The sequence below is a fragment of the Phalacrocorax aristotelis genome, chromosome 5, assembly GCF_949628215.1.
Source record: "Phalacrocorax aristotelis chromosome 5, bGulAri2.1, whole genome shotgun sequence".
NCBI classification, from domain to species: domain Eukaryota; kingdom Metazoa; phylum Chordata; class Aves; order Suliformes; family Phalacrocoracidae; genus Phalacrocorax; species Phalacrocorax aristotelis.
In genome coordinates this window covers 54,918,886-54,943,517 of record NC_134280.1, presented here as the reverse complement: position 1 = coordinate 54,943,517, position 24,632 = coordinate 54,918,886, and the positions used below count along the sequence as shown (strand labels likewise).

At 40.2% G+C, this 24,632-nt stretch overlaps 1 protein-coding gene across 1 annotated transcript; it reads left to right on the top strand.

Annotated features, from left to right (window-relative positions):
* Nucleotides 1-27: 27 nt before the first annotated feature.
* GTF2H1 (general transcription factor IIH subunit 1) lies at nucleotides 28-24,632 on the top strand. The gene is made up of 15 exons (XM_075094649.1): nucleotides 28-264; nucleotides 4,147-4,315; nucleotides 6,135-6,327; nucleotides 8,799-8,961; nucleotides 10,649-10,742; nucleotides 11,442-11,591; nucleotides 12,697-12,776; nucleotides 14,044-14,174; nucleotides 15,333-15,420; nucleotides 16,731-16,819; nucleotides 17,665-17,782; nucleotides 18,647-18,737; nucleotides 20,201-20,316; nucleotides 21,188-21,280; nucleotides 21,849-24,632. The coding sequence occupies exons 2-15, from the start codon at nucleotides 4,162-4,164 to the stop codon at nucleotides 21,933-21,935; spliced, it is 1,647 nt and encodes a 548-aa protein (XP_074950750.1). The 5' UTR covers nucleotides 28-264; nucleotides 4,147-4,161; the 3' UTR covers nucleotides 21,936-24,632.

Below are 24,632 nucleotides of genomic sequence, written 5' to 3'. Positions count from 1 at the left end.
GCCGTCACGTGAGCGGGCAAGGGGGCGGGGGGAACCGGCCCGTCCCACGTGATAGCAGGGGACGCGCGGCGTCGGCCGTTCCTCTGTCACGTGAGGCGGGCTCCCTCCTCCTCCCTCCCCCGCCCTCCCGGCGCCCCGCGGCTCGTTCCGGTCACGTGCCCACCCGCTGCCCGCCCCATGGCCCCGGCGGCGGCGGCGGTGGCGGTCCGACCCCCTTAGCGCCCGCGCCCGCCCCGCCCGCCGGCACCGGCCACCGCCAGCACGGTAAGGAGCTCGCTGGCGCGGGGGGACAGGGCAGCGGCGGCAGCGCTGGGCGCTCTGTGCGTACGTGTGTGTGTGTGAGGGGTGGTGGGGCCCGATCCGCCCCCGGCCGCGCTGACCCGGCCCCGGTGGGTCCCTCCCGAGCGCAGCGGGGCAGTGCCTGCCGGGGAGCGCTGCGGAGGGCCCGGCACCCTGGTGCCGCGGCGGCCTTTGGCCTCCCGCTCTTCCTCCATTCCTCCCTCCCTCCCTCCGTGCCCGCTGCCGGTGGCGACCTGTCGGGGCCGGGGGTGCCGCGGAGAAGGGACTGGGAGGCGCGGCGACGGCCGGTGTGCGCACCCCGGGGCAGGGGGGCACCGGGTTGCATCCGTTGGTCTTGGGCGACAAACAAAGGGGGGCCGCCGTCGCCAGCCCGGGAGGCCGGGCAGCCACCCCCGGCCCCGCACCGGGTGCCCGCGGGCCCCGTCCGCCGCCCGCAGAAGGGCTGGGCGTAGGTGATGGAATGGCGGAGGGAGGCCGGGCGGGTCCCTCAGGGGTGCGGGCTGAAACCCTTCAGCTCGCTGCCGTGCTCCCCCGTGCCCAGGAGGAATGGCACTTGTCGCACCTGTCCCTCTGACAGGCCCGCCGCCGCCGCGACTCTGCCCGGTGCCGCCCGGCTGCGTGCCCGTGCCGCTGCGGGCTAGCGGGGCCGTTAGCGCAAATATTCTGCTGTTGTCTGCGGGGAGTGAAAACCCAGCAGCAAGGCCTGCATCACATCTGTCAGAGCTTGTCCGCCAGCCCGTGGCTACCCCGACCAAGTCAGAATTATTAAAATGTGTAAAGATTTTCTTTATTTCTGCTCAGAACTCGATGAAACCGCATGGGAACAGGTTGGAGTGAAATGCTGCTATTGGAGAGCGTTCAGAACAGGTGTTGTAAGGACCAGAGAAGAGAGGTGCCTGGTTTTAAAAGTAGTTAGGAAGAGTCGCTGCGTTAAGAGGAGGATAGCTGTTGGAATTTGATGGCATTTCCAGAAGCTGCACTCACTCCCACAGAGCTGGGGGGAGGGATTATAGGTGGATAAGCAAACAGGACCTTTTCTTTTTTGTTTTATGCCGACACTGAAGCTTCCTGATAGACCTTGCCAGCTGTAGACTGCAGCTGAAATTAACATCCTTAAGACATGCTTCATGACAAGTCATACCCTGTGGGTTAGGGCTACTGGTTGTTCCAAGTGCTTTTCAGAACTGTTAACATTCATTTGAAAAGCTCTACTGCTGAAGAATTTAAAATAAACTGTGTCTGGCCTTCCTATTCTGTCTTCCAAAATTTGCAGTTGAAGAACTCTAATGCAGCTTCTTTCAGGAACAGATTAAAATTATCACTTAAAGCTGTAAAATAACAGAATTTCTCTGTATGCATGTTGCAGTTCTTGCCCCCTTGAGCAGTAGTGCCATCGTCTGCAGTACTGATTCTGGGAAACTTCAGTCCTTATATATAGAGGTTACGAGATTTGGGCAGGCATGAATAGATCATTGATAGCTCTCACCCTTCTGTATAGTAAGTCTTAAGCATTCAAAATGAAAAGAAAATGACTGGTGTAGTGTGTGTGCTTAGCGAGGACATAGCCTTCCCCTCTGCAGTTGGTCAGAGACCATCCTCATGCTTTTCTAGCAGCTAGGCAAGATTTCTATTTTAGAATATTTCCTGTATTTCTTCTAATAAGAAGCCATTTTGTTTTCATTAGTGGAAGGCAGTAACTTTCCTAAATCCTGATTATTAATATTTTTTTTTTATTCTTCCTGATGTACTGCTCAAAAGACAGCTCAGGGTTTTCTCCATTTTGGAGAAATGCTTACTGTGCTTGTGAGTTGTATCATCCTACTGCCACCATAAATTGCTGCATGAAAAAGGAAGCACAGCAATGACATAAATAAGAACAGCAGCGAACAGTGTGTTCACCCTGCCAGAAGGTAGAACAAGCCACTTGTGGGATAATTGTGCATTCACAGATTGCACGCTGCAGGGTATTGTGCTAGAAGCACCGCAGTTGTAAAGGAGAACTTGCTAGTCGCTGATCATTTTCCTCTGTAGTTGAAAGACTGGTTGTAGGTGGGTGAAATAGCATGGTAGAAAAGCAAAGCAACTTGTGTCGGAATGAGCCTGACTATGGAAGTGCTTTCCTTTTTCTTTCTGTTCAGTACAGGATTAATTCCTTTGCATTCTGTGGCTTTGCATTCTCTGCATTGGATAATAATGACCTTTAAAGGACTGTAAAGTAACAAAGGGAGAAAAAAGCAAAAATCCTTAGTCTTGCATATTTTGGGGTTTCTAGTCTAATGGAGTCTGTGGCCAGCTGCCTTTTTCCGGTAAGGATAAGGTGCTGATGAGAGACTACAGACCTGCAACAGGAAACTCTTTATAAAACGGTAGCGTGGATAGCACTGAAAGAGAATAATGCTGCTGGGGAGACTGTAATGGATTATGCTAGGAAACAGTCCTGAAATCATGCCATGCAGTCTTCTTTGGGAGAGAAGTATTAGCAGGGCTGCTCTGAATGTGGCACAGCGTGTTCTAGTGACTGCTGCAGTGGTGCTGATGTGAAATCCCATGTTCAGCTCAGCATCACTGAAGTCTTTGGCAAAGCTTTGGGTGACTGAAATGATGGAGTGAAGCTTGAGTGCAGAGCCCTTTTGCCATTAAGTCTTTCCATTTAGTATTTTACTTAGCTCATTTCGGAGATGGGCTTGTTAGATTTCTGCTGAAGAGAATGCTGTGCTACTGCGCAGACTGTCAGAGTAAAATATCCTATGTTGCTGCTGCTTTTTTAAAGAAAGACCAGAAAAAAGTATATGAATTTAAATGCTTAGAATTATCCTTTTGTGATCACTACTAGTAGTGCGTTAGCTGATGCAGGTTGCATCATTGCAAGTTTGATGCGGGCCCCAGTTAATATTACAGGTATTCTAAAGCACAGGAAACATGCATATCGGCATTTGAAAATACTATTTTACATAAATAGTAAAGTTTATGATATACAAAATACAGCAGTTGGACAGACTAAACATTTACAGCAAATGTAGCAAAGATATTTTTGATAGGTGTGCAACAGTGTGTTAATAGAATGTAGTTATACTTGCAGTGTCCTTAATCTCTTGAGAAATTTAAGGCTGTAGGGTGAACCTGTAGAGTGGAATGATAGCGGCTGCTGGGGAGAAGAATGCAGCAAGTATCAAAAGGCTTGTTGATGCGAGACCGGTGACAGAATTACTGTTCTATTGAAATAGGTATAACATTAGTCCCTCAGCCTTTGGGGGAGAGGTATAGGTAAATGGCCAGCTGGAATCAAGTGTACAAAACATTGTTCAAGCCTTGGACAAAAACTACCACAGTAAGAACAGGAGTGTAACCGGGCTCCCTTATCTTTAGCACAGAGGCCTGAAAATCCCTGATTTTTCACATAACCTTGTATCCTTCCCTTTTCTGAAATGACTTAACATCTGCCATTCACACAGAAGAAGGGAATTGCTGCCAAATGCCAGAGGAGATTCGGAATTTATGTCATTGCTTAGCGTCAGTATTCTTCTGAACTTTAAAAACCACTAAAGGGACATTAAAGCAGGAAAATTTGGTTACCAGTTCAAATGTAAGATTTGCGGGTCTTTAGGAGCAAAAGCAGTATCTGCAGTATAATACGATGAATTATTTATGTAGCTGGCAGTATTTTGTTTAAATAAATTTGCTGATTGCACTGACAGAGAGGAGCATGTTTATCTGGAATGTTTTAAAAAAATGATGTAGATATTAACAAGTAAATGTGGGTTGTAATACTTTGATATAGATAGGAGCAGTGAAAGTGTTACAGCAAAAATAATTATACTAATCAGCTCAACTGTATGTTTTTAATAGCTCCTTATAGCCACAATGGCAACGTCATCTGAAGAAGTGTTACTGATCGTAAAGAAGGTACGTCAGAAGAAGCAGGATGGAGCGCTCTACCTTATGGCTGAAAGGATAGCATGGGCACCCGAAGGCAAAGACCGATTCACAGTCAGCCATATGTATGCAGACATAAAATGTAAGTGAATGCATTTCCTATTCCAGCTTCAGTGAGCAGTTTTTTGATAAATGTTTAAATACAACCCAAAGCTTGTTCGCCATAAAACACTAGTAGGTAAGTTAGGAAGGTTGCAAGGGTGTGGAGCTTTGATGAGGTTATTCTGTGTAGCAGCAGAGATCAGGACTATGGTGAAGTATCACCAGTTATTAACTGAACTTCTGTAGTCTTCAGATGTTTAAGTTATGCTGCATTTGCTATTAACTTCTTATAAACTTCTGCAGTAAATTGAACAGAAAAATAATCTATGCCATATGCTTGTGGAGGGAAGGGTAGGAGGAGGGTTGAGGAAGAGTATAGGATTTTCAGGGTCTAACACAGAAACTGTCTGGCATGTCATCTGTTAAACCATGCATCTAAAGCTGTTTCAATTTTCATATAAAATGAACCTCGCTGTTTTATTTTCATCTAACAGACCATAGCTTCAGAAATGCTAGCTTCTGTAGTTTGGCCTAACTGGTAACATTCCGAATAAGTGTTGCTGTTGCAACAGCAGAGTACTTGCAAGTCAAAACTGAACAGTAAATGTCTATATAGCATGCTGCTTTCTGGCTGCAGTTAGTGCTCATATTCCATGTGCTGTACTGCCAAAGAAGGAATCAAAAGAAAGTTGTATGCATCGCTTGGTAAAACTTTAGTGATAATTAATGTTTAAAGTCATATACAAGTACTGCAGCATGATCAAAACTGTGTGTGATGAATCAGAGCTAATATGCCATTTTCTTAAATACGAATGTGATAAGGAGTTTAAAAGCTCTGTTCACCTGTAATAATCAACTTTGTGAAGGTTTTATTTAGCTATTTACTTAGACTTGAGCAGCTTATTTTAAATGTTTACACATATAGGCACTGAAGTCTTTTTAACTTAGATGACAGGTGCTCTTTTGTCATCTAAAATAAAAAAAGCAGGGGGTTATTTGTAAATTTGTAACAGAGATTATGATTTAGTGGTGACGTCTCGTTCCTCTCTCCCACTTGCAATGAAGAAAGGGCTAAGATCCGAAATTAGGTTAGTGCCTTTTGCAGTGCTACACTGAAGTCAGTATAGCACAACAGTCCATAAACATAGTTGTTCTAGCCTCTGCTCCCTCCGGTTACAAGAAAGGAAGCAGGAGTTAGGTTTTTCCTATGAGTCACAAGGGTGTTATAGCACCTTGGAGGCATTGGTGATTGGCTTTGGGAGTACTAATGGCTAAATGTGCTTACTACACTACTTGAAACCAGCATACCTGTGCTGTCAACTGACATGCTGTTACCCAACCTTTCTTACCACTTTTCTGCTGTGGGAACTGGTCCAGCTGGAAAAACAAAAGGAGGTTACTTTTCAGTGGATCAGGTCCTTGGTTTGGCTTGCTACACAAATGCTAACACTAATACGAGAAAGGCAAGCAGGAATGAGGTGGCCACCTTTCGGCAGCAGCCTGGATTGGTACCGGGTTAGTGTCCAGGTGATGGCAATCTAATTTGCAGCAGTTTTCTAATGAAGGATGTGGAGAATGCAAAGATGAATCCAGGCTCCTGAGCAGTAGCTGGATACTGAGCAACAGGCTACCAGTGCCCATGTCTTGTGTGTTAGAGAGAACAAGGTGCAGGGTTCAGACTAATTTAAGGGCTTCCCCTTCCCCCCAGTGGAACTGTCTGTTCCACTTTCATGGCTGGAATTCACACACAGGATAATGGTATTTAATGAGGATAACTGCTTATAAGCAAATACTCTAGGGAAGAGAGTTTCTTGTATAAGCTTACTGTCTGTTGCTAATTAATACTCTGTGTAATCTAGGTCAGAAAATCAGTCCAGAAGGTAAAGCTAAAATTCAGCTTCAGCTAGTATTGCATGCAGGGGACACAACCAACTTTCACTTCTCCAATGAAAGCACAGCAGTGAAGGAACGAGATGCGGTAAAGGATCTTCTTCAACAACTGTTGCCCAAGTTCAAAAGGAAAGCTAATAAAGAACTTGAGGAGAAGAACAGGTAAAGGGAAAGGAGCCTTAAAGTTTTTGGGGGGATTTTTAGCTTTTTTTAATTGTTACCTAACTGTAGTGTATTGCTTCTAACAGTTGTTATTGCAACATCATTAGTGATAAAGCATTTGTTTCCCGAGTAAAAATCTCTCTGCTGTCAATTTAGAGGCATTTCCTTGAGACTTACATAACTGTAACATGTTGAGACTATACTTGTGTTCTCAGTGACACATTCCTGAGGTGTAAAGGCAGGCAGCCCGGCTGCCACCCAGTCTTTGTTATCCATGGCTATGAGATGAAAGCACCCAACTGGCAGTCTGTCTCTGTAGTCTTCTTAAGGATATAATTATCAGTTAGAAAAGCTGCTTGAAATATTTTTTTTTTCTTTTCCAGAAGTTCTCACCTTCCTTAATTTGTGATTTTCCCCCCCTTCCCTCCCTGTATAAGCTGTTTCCCCTCAAATCTTCTTTCCTGGCATTTTATATACTCTACTAAATTGCTAGGATTTTTTTGCATTCACTTAAGATGCAGTAGTTCGCTATTTGGCGTACAGGATGTTTATTCTAAAAATGTTTTGAGAACACGTTCAGGACCTAAGTCCTTTTCCCAAAAGGGCTTTTAAGATAAGATTCTGTTCCTTTAAAATGTTTATGTTAAACCAGTCCTTGTGGCCATAGAGCACCCTTCTCTGCGTCTCCCCAGATGAGTTTCACTTCATTCTAGCATCTGCTGTGAATCCTGTATCTACTAGCTTCCATTTCCGACTGTTCTAGCTTTGAGCTTAGGTAAGTGAAAGCTAAATTTTTCAAAACACAGGAGCATCCCCTCATTGGCAGATTGGATCTTTGCAAGGAGATTTCACAGCAGAAGGGCAAGAACCCTAGTGCTGGAGCTCCGACATATCCAGGATTAACTGGTTCCAGTACTGCAGTGACCACTAGGGTCTACAGCAGCGCAGACTCCTTTGGCACTATTACCATACTCAATTCTTTATGCTACGTGCCTTATTTTTAACAGTGTTAATACTGAGTACGTGGGCAGTCTTAGCTCTGAATCTTTGTATCCTTAAATGGAGTTTTACAGTATTACACCATGTGGCATTAAGAGTTTTTCTAGTGACAGAAGAGCCAGAATCTCTGCACATACTCAGTCATAGCCTATTCTTCTGATGATTAGAATTCCAAGTCTAGAGATGGGGCTTCATTAGCTTCATTTTGCAACAGATGAGGCAAAAAAGTTTCAACCTGTTCTGGAAGGGTCCTATGTCCACAGTCCCTGTGGCACTTCCTCCATTTATTGATATGTAGGGGTCAGGTATGTACCAAAATGCCAAGTTTTCATTAAATAATTAGAATAACAGACTGCTTCCTGCTGCACTAATTTGTAAGAATTGCCACTAATCCATATTTATACCAACAAGAAAAACTGGAAAAACCTTGGCAGTTAAAACATAAAAGGGATGCCCTACCACAAAGTTTTCACTTCAACCTCCTCCTACTTCATCCTTACAGCAGCCACAGACTTCCATTCAGTCCAGACTGCAGTTTATCCGTGTTATTCCATAGACCATGTACTAAGTACTCATACGATTCCTGTGTTTTTCTGTTTGCAAATGATCAAGACCCTGAGGTACATGCTGAAGAACATTGAGGTTATTGGCTGATTGTGAACACACATGCATGTTTCCCTGAAATAGCCTAGTGGGTTTCAAAGTAGGTTCATGGCTGTATGGAAAGCTGCTTAAACACGAATCAACTGAAATTTCAGGTGCATACATTCTTTGCATTTTGGATAGTAAGGGTGATACTTGATATTTGGATTATAACTTTTGTAAACACCATTCCCTGGTGGAGGTAGTGACACCAAATGTTTCTGTAGCACTTGTGCTGCATGTGATATTTAAGTGTTGGAGATCTTACTGTCACCAACAGAAACATAAATGAACAAACAACTCTGGGTTATGTGTGTTTTAAGGTATCTTATCCCACATATATTTTGTTGTCTGTACTCTTGCACTAGAATAGAGACTTGTAACTACTGAATTTTAAGACCTTAAACAAGAATTAGTTACTGCTGAAATCTCCTTCCCCCCACCACCCCCATGAGACCTTTGTTATTGAAGTTCAAGAAAATTCATTGTGCTTTTACAGTTCAGGAGACTCCAGTCCTGGACATGCAAAGACACAGGAGTACCACAGAATATTTTTAGGACAAGGTGTTAATCCCACATTAACTTTCTCTTAGGTATTACTGTTTTCTAGCATTTAATGCTATTCCTTAAACTTTTTTCAGTCCTTTTTTAAGGTTTTTGGAACAAATATAGCTATTGAGGTTGGTAGTTTACACAGTCTTGTTAAGAAATGCACAGCATTTTAAAAGAAAAGTTGGTTTCTGTTCCCTTTGTGAACTCATGTTAGTTATGGAAATCCTAGTGATTTATTCTGCAGCATTTCAATTCTATTCAATACATTCTTTTACCAGAATGCTGCAAGAAGATCCTGTTTTGTTTCAGCTCTATAAAGACCTTGTTGTGAGCCAAGTAATCAGTGCTGAAGAATTCTGGGCCAACCGTTTAAGCCTGAATGCAGGGGATAATTCTGCAGCACCTAGTAAGCAGGATGTGGGCATCTCTGCAGCATTTCTGGTACGTGGAACCTCTAACTTAAAGGGTTTGAGAGCAAACAAATTGGGGAAAGTGAGAGTTCTGCTCACATGCTTTATTCCCATATACTTCAATGTTGTGCTTTCCTGACTCCTCAACTTAACATCTCTCTGCGCAAGTGTAAAGGAGGAGAGGAAAAAAAAAAAAAGGTTTTACGCAAGTCTGCAACCTCAAAATTTTGTCAATTTAAGATGCTCAATTTGAACTTTAAATTGATGATAGATGTTTATACTACTGCTCTGCCTTCTGTAAAACAGGAATAATGGTTAAATTACAGTCACTAGATCACAGTGTATTAACTCAATAAATTAAAAAGACTATCTGTTGCAGCATTGACCTGGATAAATGAAACTGCAAAGACTTTCCATACAAAAGGTTTTATTCCCTCCCCAATTTTTTTTAAACCAGTGCATGCTTTCAGCTACTTGAAGAACAACTTGTATATCTGAAAACTTGTTTTATCTCTCTCTTTCCCCTACTTTCAGTTACGTCACCCATTTGAAGAAACCATGCTTCAGTAATCTCAATGCAGTCTAAAAGTAATCTAGGTACAATCTTCAAATTCCTCCCACAGAGGCATCTTTCTACTTCTGCACCAAAATTCATACAGATTATGACTCTTTAGCTGGAATCTCATTTCCACCTTTGTAATGACTGTGTGTACATCAAGGGTTTGGGAGGGAAAGAGGAGGTGGGAGTTGTTTTATGACTTAGCTGCTGTGCAAACATTTGTTATTTCCCCCTAGAAATAACTGAATCGGTTACCAAATGAACTTGTTTGCTCTGTTTTCCTGTATCCTGCTATTCCTGCACCTTAACATTAAAAAAAAAAACAAACCCAACCAACCCCAAACCTTCAAAAATGAAGCTTTCTTAAAACTGGTTGTGTTTGTGTACTTCGCATTCGCGAAGAAGAAAACTTCTGATATTTGTGTGTTCTAGTTTGAGTTTAAATAACTATCTGGCTCTGCTCAGAATGAGTTTTTGTCTGGGAAGAATGTGGTACAAAAGATAGAATTTATGTGTACAGGGAAAGGAAGACAAGAAGGCAGCATATGCAATCATGTACTTTTTCTTCTTACTGAGGATTGGACTAAGCGCTTGCTTGCTCCAGAGCTTCCTAAAGAGATCACTGACATCTAACTTACAAGTTCTGACTAAGACTTATCCTCAATTTTTAAATTCAATGTTATTTATCAGTTATACTAAGATGGTTTCAGTGTATAAGGAAATAAGGTCTAAGAGCCATAAATCCTTTTTGTCACTTCATCACCATAACTGATTTTTCACTAGCTGAATTGTTGAATGAACAACAAAAGATTAGGCATATACAGTAAACATGCCTATTTTTATTTTGAAACAAGGATATATTAAACTAAGCATACCTTCTTATGACTGATGGAGTGGTCTTTGCTTTTCATCTTCTAAAGCTTATAGTCTATTCAAATCACCTCTCAAGTGGCAAGTATAATAAAGTAATTAATGCATGCTCTTTTATTTCTCATTCTAAAAATACCTATTTATGATCGAATATGCTGTGGATTATTGGAGGAAGACAATTGTTTTATCTGCAGGAGAATTTGATTGCAAGATGCCATTTTTTTCCTTCTCCAGTTACAGAAAGCATATCAGACGTGACTGTTTTTCCTCCCTGTATGCTTTTTCTTAGGCTGATGTACGGCCTCAAACAGATGGCTGCAATGGTCTGAGGTATAATTTGACTTCAGATATCATTGAATCCATATTTCGAACATACCCTGCAGGTAAGAACAGTGCTTTACATAACAAATACATGCATTTAAGATTTGTTTTTTACTACCTTATTGTGGGAAAGCTAGAACATTAGTCTGTGCCTGGAAGTATAAAGGACCATATCTTCAGTCTTCTGCATAATTTTCCCTGCCTCGTTTGAGGGGTAGGAAGAATCATGTGTTAAAACATGCTTTTGAAATGAAAAGTTCATTTCATTAAATGAAAACATTTTAACTTGTTGCGTTGACTTTTTTTTTATGAGTAGATATTTGGTTCCCATGATACTCCTACTCAGCATTTCAATTAATTGTTATTTTTTATGAAATCACCTTTGGAAGGAAAAGAATCTGATTTCCATCATTCCCCTGCACTATACTGAACACTGACAGTGGTTCATTTTGGCCCCAGGTTAGGTCCATTCTGAGAATAACTAGCACTTTGGCAAATCAGACCTCTTGTGTGTCTGCAATTCAGATTAGAGTATTCAGACCACTGTTACATGTGTTTCTTTTCAAAGCATTAGCTAGCATTGCAGGGCATAAAAGAGTACCTGTTTGCTCATGCTTAACTACCACATGCCCTTCCATTTAATCAACATGAGTGAAGCCAGCATTAAGCAGAAAGCAAGGAAGCAAGCAAGGAAATTTTAACATAAAATACCATATTAAGATTTATGGAACAGTTTGTAATCAGTATGGGTTTTTCCACAGTGAAAATGAAATATGCAGAAAATGTTCCACATAACATGACCGAAAGGGAATTCTGGACACGATTTTTTCAGTCTCATTATTTCCATCGGGACAGGCTCAATACAGGCTCAAAAGACCTCTTTGCGGAATGTGCCAAACTGGATGAAAAAGGTAAGATTTTTTTACTTTGTTTCTGCAGTGCGCTGCTGCAGTCTTGGCTATATCACGGAGCACAACACTCAAGAGGCGTATCTAGTAAACCTAGCAAAGTAGAAGCCAGAAGTTTGCTTATGTCCATTTACAGGGCATCTTGTTTGTCGAACTGTAAAGTGAAAGTTCCAGATTGTCATTGAAAGTTAGCTATCTCTCTGCTGTTCTTAGCATGTTTGATAGTGACTGCATTTCTTGAAACAAATTAGCCTTTGGGAAGTGGTAACACTAGATATACTCTTTATTACAACTAATGCAACAGTAAATCTGAGATAATCTAGCATGATAGCATATTATGGAATTTATGCTCTGCCATCAGTTACTATAGAATAATTTTGTTTGCAGAAGGCTTCATTTTGTGGTATGTGCACAATTTATAACAGGTATAGCTTTTGTTACAGATCAGTTTTTAGTAATAGGCAAATACGGATCCTGCTTGAGATTTTCCAAAGGACTTGACATGCCTGTTCTCTGTTAACCTTTTTAATGTGAAATCTTATAATATTATCTGACTTAAGCTTATATTGAACTTTTGAGGTAGGTTTGTGATGATATTGAAATGTGGAGAGTTGAGATCACTTAACACCATTCTTTAATATGTATTCTGGCTAATGAAAACAATCTATTAGGAATCTACAACCCTTCACAAGTAAAAGCTATCACTAGATATAAACTACTATTCTACCCAAGACAGGACAGCAAAACAGTGCGGAAATTGGAAAAAACACACAATTAAGGCTTCCCAGTTCCCACTAATACAACTAATATAACTACATCTTCAAGTTGGGTTTGTTGTTTTTTTTTAACCAAACTATTCAATGATATGTAGAAGTTGATAAAAACTGTGCTAATTAGTAGGATGATCTTTTACAATTACTTTCCAAGTTTATTGCTTATTTTAAATGGAACTTTGAAAAGGGTTGAAAGTTTTAGTCACAGTGATACTTGGGCATGTGCAGAACCTTTGTCTTTTCCTTTTAAAGGTTAAATATAATCTAATAATCCCACAATTATTTCTATTTGTTTAGGTACAGTTTTTTATTATTTTTTCTTTTGCTTCATACAGGGTTAAAAACAATGGTGTCTCAAGGAGTAAAAAACCCTCTGATAGATTTGACAGCTTTGGAAGATAAAACATTAGATGAAGTAAGTAGTTAGCAAAAAAAAAACCCACACCACCCTTGCTTAGTTTCATTTAAGGAGAAAGTGGGGTCCTTCTCCCCTTAAAATAACTACAAATGCTAATTCTAAAACACATCACTTACTAGTCTGCTGCAATGATTGGATAGTCAACATTTATACAGTTGTATGTGTGTAAAGAAATGGGGACTGTACCTGTGGACCTGTACGTCTGCCTTAGTGTGCTGGGTATTAAAGCAGGGCTTCCCTTTTTTAAAGAATTATTTAATATTGGTGGCTTTTTTGTCTAAAGTGGACTCGCTCGTTTCTTCCTGCCTTTTAGAAGCTGTAACAACGTACAGAAGAGTAGCACAAAACAGGAAAAAGCCTTTGCATTTGTTTTCTCTTCAAACATTGCTATTTGTTTGATTCAGCTTCATTTTAAGGGTGCTTTATACAGTTTTCTTTCTTCGGCTTTAAATACTGTGTTTTGTTAGAAATACGGCTAACTTGAACTATTACCTGCCTCTGCATACAGATTAACACAATTGTTACAAATGGTGTACCATAATGTGAAATAACTTAAAAATTCATTTTTGTGCAGTTGATTTAACTTAAACTTTTGAGTTGCAATTAATAATGATGCTGCATTTCTAAGTTGGGGTTTTTTATAAGAGTTGTACAAATCTACTAGTCTGAAACTGGTCTAGGAGTTTAGGATAGGTACATTTGAAGTGCTGTGCAAATGGCCGTAGTTTGAAACTGAGCATGGGATAAAGGGAGTTGCCTTCAGCCACCTGGTATTTGGGGAACACTGCCAACATTGAGGCTTGAGGTTTTTTGAATTCTTAGTGGTATCACATCCTCCTGACAGGTCCCTGCTAGTGTCCCAGAAGTTGTTAAAAAGAGGTCAGTGAAAAAACTGCTAGCTTTTACTTGCCATCAATGGCTGTCTGTTTCGTACAGGGGATCCTTAAATTTTTTTTAAGCTAGTTCTGTTTTTACTGATAACAGAACAAAGTCCTATAAAATGATCTGTTTAAGAACTTTTCTTCTCTCAGACACCTCTAAACTGCCAAGTGTTAGCAGAATAAGAGAGTCTGTGGAGACTTTTCAAAGTACCTAAAGCGATGGTGGGGAGAGGGTAGGAAAATACTGCTTCAGGTGATGATGATGCAGTATCACTCAGTAAAGTTCAGAGGAGGTGGCATGCAGGCTTCCCGACTCAATGGAAAAGAGAGAATTGTCTTTCTGGTTTTGGGGCAGGAGGTAGCTAATCTTGTTTTCTTTGTAGGGCTATGGTGTTGCTTCTGTGGCCTCTACATCAAATGCCTCAAAAACAGCTAGAGAAAGTAGCAATGCTGCCATTATAAAACGCTTTAATCATCACAGTGCCATGGTCCTTGCAGCTGGCCTCAGGAAACAGTAAGTTTGAATGTGGTATAAAAGCCTTTTTGTAACAAATCTTAAGGAGTTTCCAAAACATAAATACATCTTCAATTACTCATCCGATCTTTTCTTCTAATTTTTATGAATGAAATATTTTGCTCTAGAAATGAAAGTACCTTTAGGTTCCATTTTACTTTATAGAAGTTCTTCAGAGCTGTCTGAGATGACAAATGCTATTTTTAGCTGAGTTGTTATCACACAAAGCAGATAAAAAAAGGAAAGGATGCTTCTGCCTTAGCTCTCTAGCCCTGGTGAATGCTGCAGAAGTCGTATTCTGTTTGCTGTGTGGAGGTGAGGTCTGGCGCAGGGAGTTCGTATCACCTGCCTTCGAGGAGCAGGTCTGCTGGGGCTTCCTGTAGTGGGGTGCATGGACATAAGTAAATGAGGAAGCAAAAGAGCAGTGTGACATGGGTGGATCAGACAAAAGATTCCCCCAGTGCAGTACCCTGCCATGACAATAAAGGAAAAAATATCAGCTGGTTACTTATACTTACAGTAAACTTCACAAATGAAACTTAAGAGAGGCATGAAATGGGTTTGATGTGGAGTCTGCTTTACAACTGGCTTATAGATGACCACTCTACCCAAACACTACTAACCTTACCTTTGAGAGACCTTAATTAAGTACTTCTGTGTAGCTGTGCTCCCTCATGTTCTTCTGTCTTGCACAAATTGGACAGTGAACTTCAAACAATCTCTTCTGGGTAATGTGTGTATCCATTTCTCAGTTCAGAAAGAGACAAAACAATAGCCCTCATTCTGAAACAGTAGTGCCTCAGGGCTCCCGTAGCTCTGCTAATAACTGGTTGGCATAGGCGTGTGTATGCAAAGCATTTCTAATTTAGAGGTGGTTTTGCTGTGTCCCACTTGCATGTGGGCATTCTACTATTTCTGAGGAGAGTGAGAAGCACCCTTCCCTGCTGTTGAATTTCCCCCTTGACAGAGTTATTTGAGGAGTTGTTTCCTTCTATCTAGATCAACTTCTAGAAATGAAGAAGTAAGGGGAAAAAAAGTCGATATACAGTACGTGAACATGCATATAAAATTTTTGAAACAGATATATTTATTTTGTCTCTAGCTTGTATCTTAAGTTTCCTGTGAGGTGAATTCTTAATGCTGTTTCTCTATTTTAAGAGAAGCACAAAATGACCATTACAGTGAGACCAGCAGTACGGATGGAAACTCCAGGGATTCAGATTTCTTTCAACCACCAATGAAAAAGGTATAAAGTTAGCTGGTGCAATTCTGCTTAAATGGAACTGGAAGCTCTGTCTCTCAAAAGATTGCTGAAGGTTCCTTACTTGTTTTATGACACATCTAAAGTGATACTTCTTTAGCTTTGCATAGAAGTATATAGAATAAGAACCTGAGGGCCTCTAAGACTTAAACTTTGTACTTCTGTTAGTAAACACAAAGAAATTACACCTTGAAGTATTGTTCTGTTTCTCTCTTCAGTAGCGCCCAATAAAAGTAAAGATTTCCAACGTGCTTCTGGTTGGACCCAGAAACACGGTTCTTTCCATTCAGTGCAGTTCTATTTTTGCCCACCACCACACCGCCTGGCTTTCCCCCCCGCCCCCCAAATGCCTGAGAACTGCTAGAGAACATCCATCTGAAAGGGATATTGGTGTTGAAGCACCAATATTAACCTATCAAGTGTTTTGTTTGTTGAGGAGATGATTCCACTGGCACATGGCAGCCTTCATGTTAAGGTCAGAAGCTGACGTGAGGTGGTGACCTGGTGCACTGAAATACGGTTTTAGACTAACCGTAGCAGCTCACAAAGTAGAAAACAGTACTGTAATTGCTACAAAACTGAATTGAGTAGTACTCTTGCTAGAGTTGACTAACCTAAATAGAAAATGCCAAGGGGACTTAAAACTTGCGTATATTGTGAGGAAAGGTCGTAGAAGAAATGTGTTGTTAAACGTTGAGGTAGTCAACAGCTTTGACTTTCCTGAAAGCTGCACTTTTTACTGGAGAGTGAATGATATACCACAACTAGAATAGATGTGATGAAAAGAGGAGTGAAAGAGTAGCATGAGAGTAGAAGATTTCAAAAGTAGTTTTCTCATTGTACGAATCTGATATCTCGGTGCTGTTACCTCTCAACACTAATGCTCTAGCTCTGCTGTCACCAAACAGCTTGGATAACTATTATGGTTTTAGTCTTACGCTCTTGTATGCCAGCCATTAAATCATTACTATTTCTGCTAATCAGGAGATAGATGGACACAGGGAGCACAAAGAATGTTCTATGTATAGCAGACCACTTTTTTGAAGTGGTGGGGACTGCAAGTTTTGACCAGAATCTGCAGAAAAATGTGGTAGTGCCCAGACTGCCAAATTCCATGCTTTAAACAACATTGGGCACCCTTCCGTCTGGAGGGTAGACATGAACCATTCCACACATTCATTTTCTTTAAGGTTTTAGTAACCCTTCTGCTCAAACTCAGTGAACTGGAAAAATGCACTAGATGAAGCGAATTGTATGCTCATTAGTGATGTGTATAATTATTTGGCTTGTTTTAGGTGAAACTGCAGGAGTCCATTGAATATGAAGATTTAGCAAAGAATAATAGCATTAAAACTATTGCACTAAACTTAAAGAAGTCTGATAGGTAAGTTAACAAAATATACATGGCTATTTCAGCGTATTCAATCTAGCAGGTCTCTCATCACAGCCTGCACAGAATCAACTGACCTGGTCTCTACTGCGCCACACTTAAGCGTGTTCAGGCTAAGTTTACAAACCTAATATGAACTCCTGCCTAAACTAACTTCCAAGTGATTCCCATTTAAATTTGTATTTTGATTTCATCTTGCTTTTCAGTAAGTTAAGTCTCTGCAAGCCTACTTGAAGGTCTTTGACATGTGATTTCTGTGAAAGTCTAACAGACCTGTATTCACAGTTCAGCACTTTGTTGGAGCTTACAGTGGAAAAATGTATGTGTTACGTGTGAAATTCCAAGCAAAATACACTCCCAAGCAAAAAAAGTGCTATTGGGATAGTTTGGATTGATCACTGGTCTAGTATTTTTCTAGTAATAGTCTTCCTGTTTTCTAGACTTTGAGAACCATAGATGTAACTTCAGAAAATAAGTGATACCACACGAAAGAGAGCAGTTCCAAATGTGCACCTAACTTCATTTTGCTTAGTTTCAACAAAGTGGTGTTAATGCCTCTATTCTAATGAAATTCCTAGAACTAGGTGGCGCAGACAGCTTTTCATTAGTAAAATGATGCTTGCAGATTCAACAATAGAAGCTCTTCTCTTATTTTGCTGCGATACCATCCCAAACCCAACCTCTTCCCGTGTGTCAATAAATGAGATTTAGATAGTAGCATCAAGAGTTGCAAAGCATCTAAAATTAGAAACATTTGAACAACTGTTCACTGAGTTAGGACTCTGTTTTACCAACACTCCTGCTAATACACTTTTCTCTTTCCTTTTCTCACTTCACAGGTATTATCACGGTCCAACTCCAATTCAATCACAGCAATATGCAACCAGTCAGGATATAATTAATTCTTTTCATAGTATTAGGCAAGAAATGGAAGCATATGTACCCAAACTAACTCAGGTATGGAAGAATACTCAAAAAGAAAAAAAAATTCCTTTCTCAATGTTAGCATCTTGCTTTCTTTATATTTTTGTGTCTTCGTGTCTATGGAAATTTTAATTTTTCATGGTAAGCTTTATCATCTCCAGTAGTTTTGTTTTATTCAATTTATTTTACAACTTTAGGTGATACCTTTTGGGCTATTGTGTTTAAAATCTAAACAATAGGAAACTGAGTCATGGCTGATATTCAGAGTTATATTATACTGTTACCATGTTCTTTTGAGGAAATGGTAAAGGTATAAAGTAGTAAAGCCAGACAGTCATAGAACATGAAGCACAGGCCAATATTATTGATCCCACCCCCTGATATTTAGGATGTAATGGCCTTAAGGGGTCATAGTTTATAACTGAATGGGTCTTTCGCTCCTAAATGCACTTAAGTAGGATGTAGATCTTACTGTGGGCTGCACAGAAGCTCTGTCCTGGCAACTGGAGGGCAGCATAGCCATGTAGCCTTATCTCCCCAGGCAGTATCTGAACTTCCTCTGTTAGTAAACCTAGATTTGGCCCTAAGTAAAGCAGCCACAACTGTGAATGTGTCACATTTCTGTATAGTAATTTTCTGTCTCATTTCAAAGTAGCTGCGCAGCCAGTTCACATACTAGGTAAAGAAAAGGGTTGTTTGTCCATAATTGATTGTAGAGCTTCACTGAAAATGAGCACTTAAAGGCACTGTGTCTAATTCTGGAGAAGAGTAGACCCTTCATCAGAACTTCCATTGTATCTGCTCAACTCTAACTTTGCCATTGGCATTCAAATACAACTTATCTAAAAAAAGATTTTGTTGGAAAAAGTGAAGTATTTATTCCCTCTCTCCCTTCAGGTTCTTTCAAGTGGTGATGCTACTAGCACTATTGCAGTCCTGTCACCTGGAGGAGCACTTATGCAGGGTGGAACACAGCAAGCCATAAACCGTAAGTATTTCGGATGTATAATACTTTAATTGTATCTTATTGCATTATACAGCAGTACCTGGCTTGATGTTTCATCTCCCTCTTAAAATATGTTACAGTGATAAAGGAAGTTATGGAAACATGTAGCTGGAGTAATACTCGGTTACAGCAACAAAACAAAAGCAACAACCCAGCCAGACCATGACAGGGGTACTGGCTACACCAGTGCTGCAGCAAGTGAGAGAAAATTATGCAGAGCAAGTGATGAAGGATGCACTTGATACAAAGTTCTCTTGCAGATACTGGGTTTTGCTTGTTCAGCATTTCTTTTCTTCCCTTCCCCCCGCCATTTTAGAAAATAAAGGCATGCTCTGGGAAGACTCTTAAGGAGGCAAGGCCTAGATAATTGTCTGGAACTAAGGTTTTTCCAGCCTGCGTTTAAGATCCACAGCTTGGTGTGAAAAAGGACAACTTTCTTGTAGACCGCAAGGGCAAAACAGACAACCCTTCCTTTTCACATCTCCATTCAACCACCCAGTCCCCTGTTGTCACATTCCTGCCAGTTTGAGTTCCTTTCTCCTTAGTCTCACAGCAGATGAATCCCTATTCTCACAAGGCAGGGTTTATAACAGTTTTCCAGTTTAACTCGTGTTACTTGTTCTGAAGAGCAGTAGAAACTAGTTCAGACAGCTGAAAAAGCAAGTATGAGTTCTTTATGGTACTGAAAGAAAAGGAGTGAGCAAGCAGGGCTGAGGCTGTCTTACCCATCCCATACTGGGTGCTAAACCCCACTTCTTTGAGCCTGACCACCACTTGTTTTGTTTGGTGGTTTGATTTTTTTTTTTTTTTTAAAAAAAAAGCCTCATCCTATAGTTCACTGTTCACTGTACAGTTCACTGTGCTCCTGCCATCCTCAGTGACTGCTTGTGCTTTTTGTCTTTGGTTTTTATGATTTTTGGTTCATTCCCTGTTCATGAGCCCTGTCGCTCTTTCTTCATCAAGAGTATCTGGGATACAGTTCCTTACTCCTGCCTGGATTTTTCATCTTTCACATGCTGTGACCGTATTCTCATTATTGATGTAAGAGAGAGGGAAAAGCTTGCAGTATCCACCACACCATATTTAGCACTGTGCTGTGAAGAGATCATGGTGCTGGTTCCAGAAGCAGTACTGCCACACTGTCAGAATAATACAAATATACTGCTTCTAATCCTGGATTAATTTTGGTGTCCATTCTTTGCCTGGCATAGATCTTCATATAGAATATACAAGCTTCCAAGTATATAGCCATAAATAGCAGCTGAGCTAATCTAATACTGCTGATAGCCGTACTTCAGGTGTAAGGCACCTCGATGTTCCCTCCCAGTCAACCCTTCTGTGATTCTAGTAGAAATGTATATTGCTGAACTCCTTCATTAGCCTTACATTCTCATTTTTCATATGACAGTTTTGAGTGATGTGACAAAATCTTTTTCCTGTTGCAGAGATGGTGCCAAATGACGTTCAGTCTGAATTAAAACACTTGTACGTGGCAGTAGGGGAACTGCTACGACACTTCTGGTCCTGCTTTCCTGTTAACACGCCATTCCTAGAAGAAAAGGTAAGGCAGAGCTTCTTAGTGTGACCCTGGTTATGACGTGGTCAGATTGTGGTTTAGAATGACTGCCATCAACTTGAAGTATAGAACTAATACACATGCTTTAAGTCAGTGCAGCACTTACTCATCCTAGAACTGCAGGTCACAAAACAGTGTAAGACATTACTTTTTTCAGAAATTCTGCTGGTGCTATTGGTTAAAATCATTCTTGTCTCTGCATGCCTGTTAACACCCTTCAGGAGCACTTGCTGTAGGCTAGTTTCAAACAGAATGGTCAGCTCTATTCCAGCTGCAGATCTCTCACTAGCGGTTTGAAACACACAAACTAAGGCCCGACCCTTCTCCAACTCTTCTGTCCATTGCAAAATCACTCAGTCATAGCTTCAGACCATTCAGTGATTTTTAGAACAAAGTTGCCTTCAAGAAGGGATGTCTGTCTACAGCCAGGTATATGATTGTTACCATTTTTCTGTTGTTATTCTTTTTTTTGACCTCACATGGATCACAAAGATAAAAATTTGCATTCAGATATGTTGGATTTTCTGCTGCAAAACATGGCCTGAAAATCCATGGTACCACCTTTGCTTGAAGCAAAAAATAAAACGTTTTTGTGAATAAATTATCTATAGCATTTACTGACAAAGTAAAAATCATCAGAGGCACAGTGCACTTTCAGTCACATTGCCCTTGCCACAAAAGAGCTCAGCTCAAGAATGGTTATAGACTCATATTTTAGTAACTTTTCTTCCTCAAACTCTACATACTTTAAGTAGCCCCCAGAATTAGTTACAGGGTGTTTTGTTGGAGAGCAATGTTAAAGGAAATGAAACTTCTGTGCAAGTGATTAAAATATTGGTTTCTGTCTCTCTCACAGGTTGTGAAAATGAGGAGTAACTTGGAAAGATTTCAGGTTACAAAGCTCTGCCCATTCCAAGAAAAGATTCGGAGACAGTATTTAAGCACAAACGTAAGGAGAACATACTCTTTAATTACATGGGTGCATATTAATACTTTTAATCATAATTATCAGAGGATGGTAGCTTTGTTATACTTATCCTAGGGCATTTTAAGCTTTTTGTTAACTAGGAAATAAGCAGAGAGAGATTGGGTACACAGTTAAGCATGTTTTCTCTCCCTGTATAACTTATATACCAGAAACTGTCAAGAACTATAATTTGAAATTACCCAAGTGAGACGACAAAAATGGGAAATCATGTTTCATTTTTCACTTCCACTATGAAGCAGAACTTCAACTTCAAAATTCACCCACCATGTCACACTTGAAGCGGTCACGGACTAAATACTGGATTAGACAGCACAATCAAGTGTCACTTCCCTGTGACCTGCTCCCTCTACAGCTGCTTTGCAATAGAGCCTGAAGGTCCTTTCTCTCTTTATCTGGCATATCTCTTCAATTTTAGTGAGATTACTCTTAGTGAATAAAAGGAAGAATCCAACTGAGTATCTGATCAGGGGTTGGGGATCTGTTTTCCAGTAGCTGGAACATTTTTTTCTTTCCTCTCTTAATGTTTCAGTTGGTAAGTCATATAGAAGAGATGCTGCAGACGGCCTACAATAAGTTCCATACATGGCAGTCCCGGCGTATGCTGAAGAAGACGTGAAAATGCATGCTGTACAGGTTTGAGAGCAAAATCTGCAATAGGTATAGGAGTACAACCTAGCATATGTTCAGATCTTATAGTTGTTGCAGGAAGACCTGCAAGCTGTGGACTTCTGGAAATGATGCTAACTGAACTTGCACATTTTTGAAAAAGAACTGAGATTAAACTTGAAAACTAGGGGGAAAAAAACAAGGAAGAACCAAAAGAGAAGAGCTGAGGCGCAAAAATATTTAAAAGACACTGTTTACCGCAGTTACTCAGGAACTGCTTTTGATTTGCATAAAGAGCTGCTTTCAGAAATAAAATAATCTAAAGAGGTTGTATTAATAAAATCTGTTTTTCCGTCTAACTTTTTCGTTTTTTTAAGAAGTGTATGGCACAGGGTAGAACTCAGAAGTTTTTCTTCACTGGATTCTGACATTTTACTGAATTCTGTTTGTACTTCCTGCAACAGTTTAACAATGGTATTTTAAAATATAGCTGAGACTGTTGTTGCTTCAAACATCTGGGAGGGTGTAGCTGTCAGAAGACAAGCTTCTGCCATATGTTTCCCCACCAATTGGAAGCAAGAGGCATTGCACTGAAAGCTGTTTATGGTCTGGGGTCCCTAAAGGCATATGGGGGCAAACTTTTGCCTGAAGTCTTGGATTTTTATGCAGAATTTTCAGCCATCAGTTTTGCATGTTTTCCTTTGAGTGCAAGTGTGTGCTACTGCAGTCTTTTTTTTAAGGTGGCATTTGTTCTGAGGAGAGAATGCATTTTTAAAAATGGAGTTAAATAAAGTTTCTTACGAAAGAAGTCATTTATTTTCAATTGTTAGACATTTTTTATTTCTTCTTCTAAATCTGTTTTCCTTCACTCTTCCCTTTTGACTGTTACACTATTTTTGGCGAATTGATAATCACTATAGAGAGAAAAACGTGTTATTTACACAATGTCCATAGATATTGGGAATCTGTGCCATACTTTGTTCCAAATAGAATCAGTTCACAGTTTCAGAGCAACTTGTCTTGTATTAAATGTGACTTAAATGCAAAGTAAACCTGTTTCCTATAATATATGCAGTTTAATGACATCCTTGTATTTTTTTGTCACCTTGACTGTACTAAAGCCCAGTATGGGCTACTGAACTTTTTTACTTCTGACTAAATGTGACTGTTAAGAGTAGAAGATGCATTTACTACAAAGACAAACCAGAGTGACAATACATATTCAAAGCAAGCACAGCAGTGTTCAGTATGGCAGAGAAATTCCCATTAGCCTGCATGATGGCTTAATACTAGATTTTGCCACCATTGATGTGATGCTAAAACATGATAGTATGATGTTGGGTGGAGAATTCTTGCAAATTCCTACAGAAGAAAATATGTATTTGTATAGCCAAGTCTGTGCTTGTTCTGTGCTGCTGCTCCATTTATGCAAGAGGATTTGTTTTTTTTCTTTAACTGATGCATGGAAGCCAGCAGCTTCTTTTTATCCAGTGTTTTTGGATTTTTGTATTATGCTAATATTTTGGTAAAAGCTGAGTTTCAGTTAAATGTCACTGTCTGCACCGAAATTCTGTTTGGAAATGTATGTATATTATTAAGCCTAGTTTCCCTGTCTGCTTTTTGCAGATAGATGCATGATACTTGCTCTGTAATGTTTGTGCGGTTCTGCTACAAGAAACGACTGGGCTCAACAAGAGAGATGCCCGTTATTTTTGACAGGGTGAAAACGTCACTAGGAATAAACAGATGTACATACAGCATTTGGGGGATGAGGTGCACATCCTGTCAAAAGTTACCTCTTGTGATAAATAAACTGTTTCTGTAATATTTAGGCTTAGGGTATGGCTTTATTAAGCCTAATCCTCTTGTGCAGGCAGCTCCTGGAAAGGGTAGTTTTGTTCTCCCCCACTCCGAAGCATTTGGTCTAGCAATTCTATGGCCAAATTTCAACTGTTTAGTGAAAGCTGTAACACCTTTCATCGTATCAGAGGGCTAGGTTCAAGAAAATACGTCTGATTTATATTCTAACTGTGCCTGAAGCTATGAACAATGTGTTTGAGTATTAGACTGCACTGAGACTTCATTTAAAATAAAAAAATCAGATAGGAGAGTTTTGAACATGGAACTAATTCACCTTTGATTTGAATCAGTATTCAGTGCTCCTGGAAACACTCGGCAAAATGGTTAGCACGGTGGACAAGTTTCAGTGCGTCACAAGAGGATTTTACAGTTCAAAGGATTGCTGTTTATAATCGTTATGGGGGATGGTGTTGCAATAGCTTTAAGTTATTATAGCGATATCAGGCTATCAAAATGTACCTTAATTAACAGAACTTGGGGCGGGGAGAGGACTATGATACTAAATTCAACAGTTTTGCCTAGACACTGTACAGGCAAGGCTGCTATGCACTTCATATGGCTTTTTCAGGTATTGTGGCAATAAGGCACAGGCCCCTCCTAAAGTAAGGGAGGTAAACTAAATATGCTCTCTTCTACATTGTGTTCCCCTTTTCTGTAGCATGGTCCAAAACCCAGATCCATTCCTTAAGTTTTGAAACTGAATCATCATGCATTATATTACTATTGGAATCTTTATACTGACTTGTATTTTTAATGAGAATTCATACAACTTGTATCATTGGCATTGATCTAAGATTTGTAGAATAAACCCTACTGAATTCTAAAGTAAAGTCTTCTCTGATGCTTA

What these genes read in the sequence shown, in the direction of transcription:
- GTF2H1 (XM_075094649.1), top strand. Translation starts at nt 4,162, where the DNA reads ATGGCAACGTCATCTGAAGAAGTGTTACTGATCGTAAAGAAGGTACGT. An exon ending in TTCAACCACCAATGAAAAAG is followed by an intron (nt 15,421 to 16,730) that starts GTATAAAGTTAG and finishes GGCTTGTTTTAG; the next exon opens with GTGAAACTGCAGGAGTCCAT. An exon ending in CGCCATTCCTAGAAGAAAAG is followed by an intron (nt 20,317 to 21,187) that starts GTAAGGCAGAGC and finishes TCTCTCTCACAG; the next exon opens with GTTGTGAAAATGAGGAGTAA.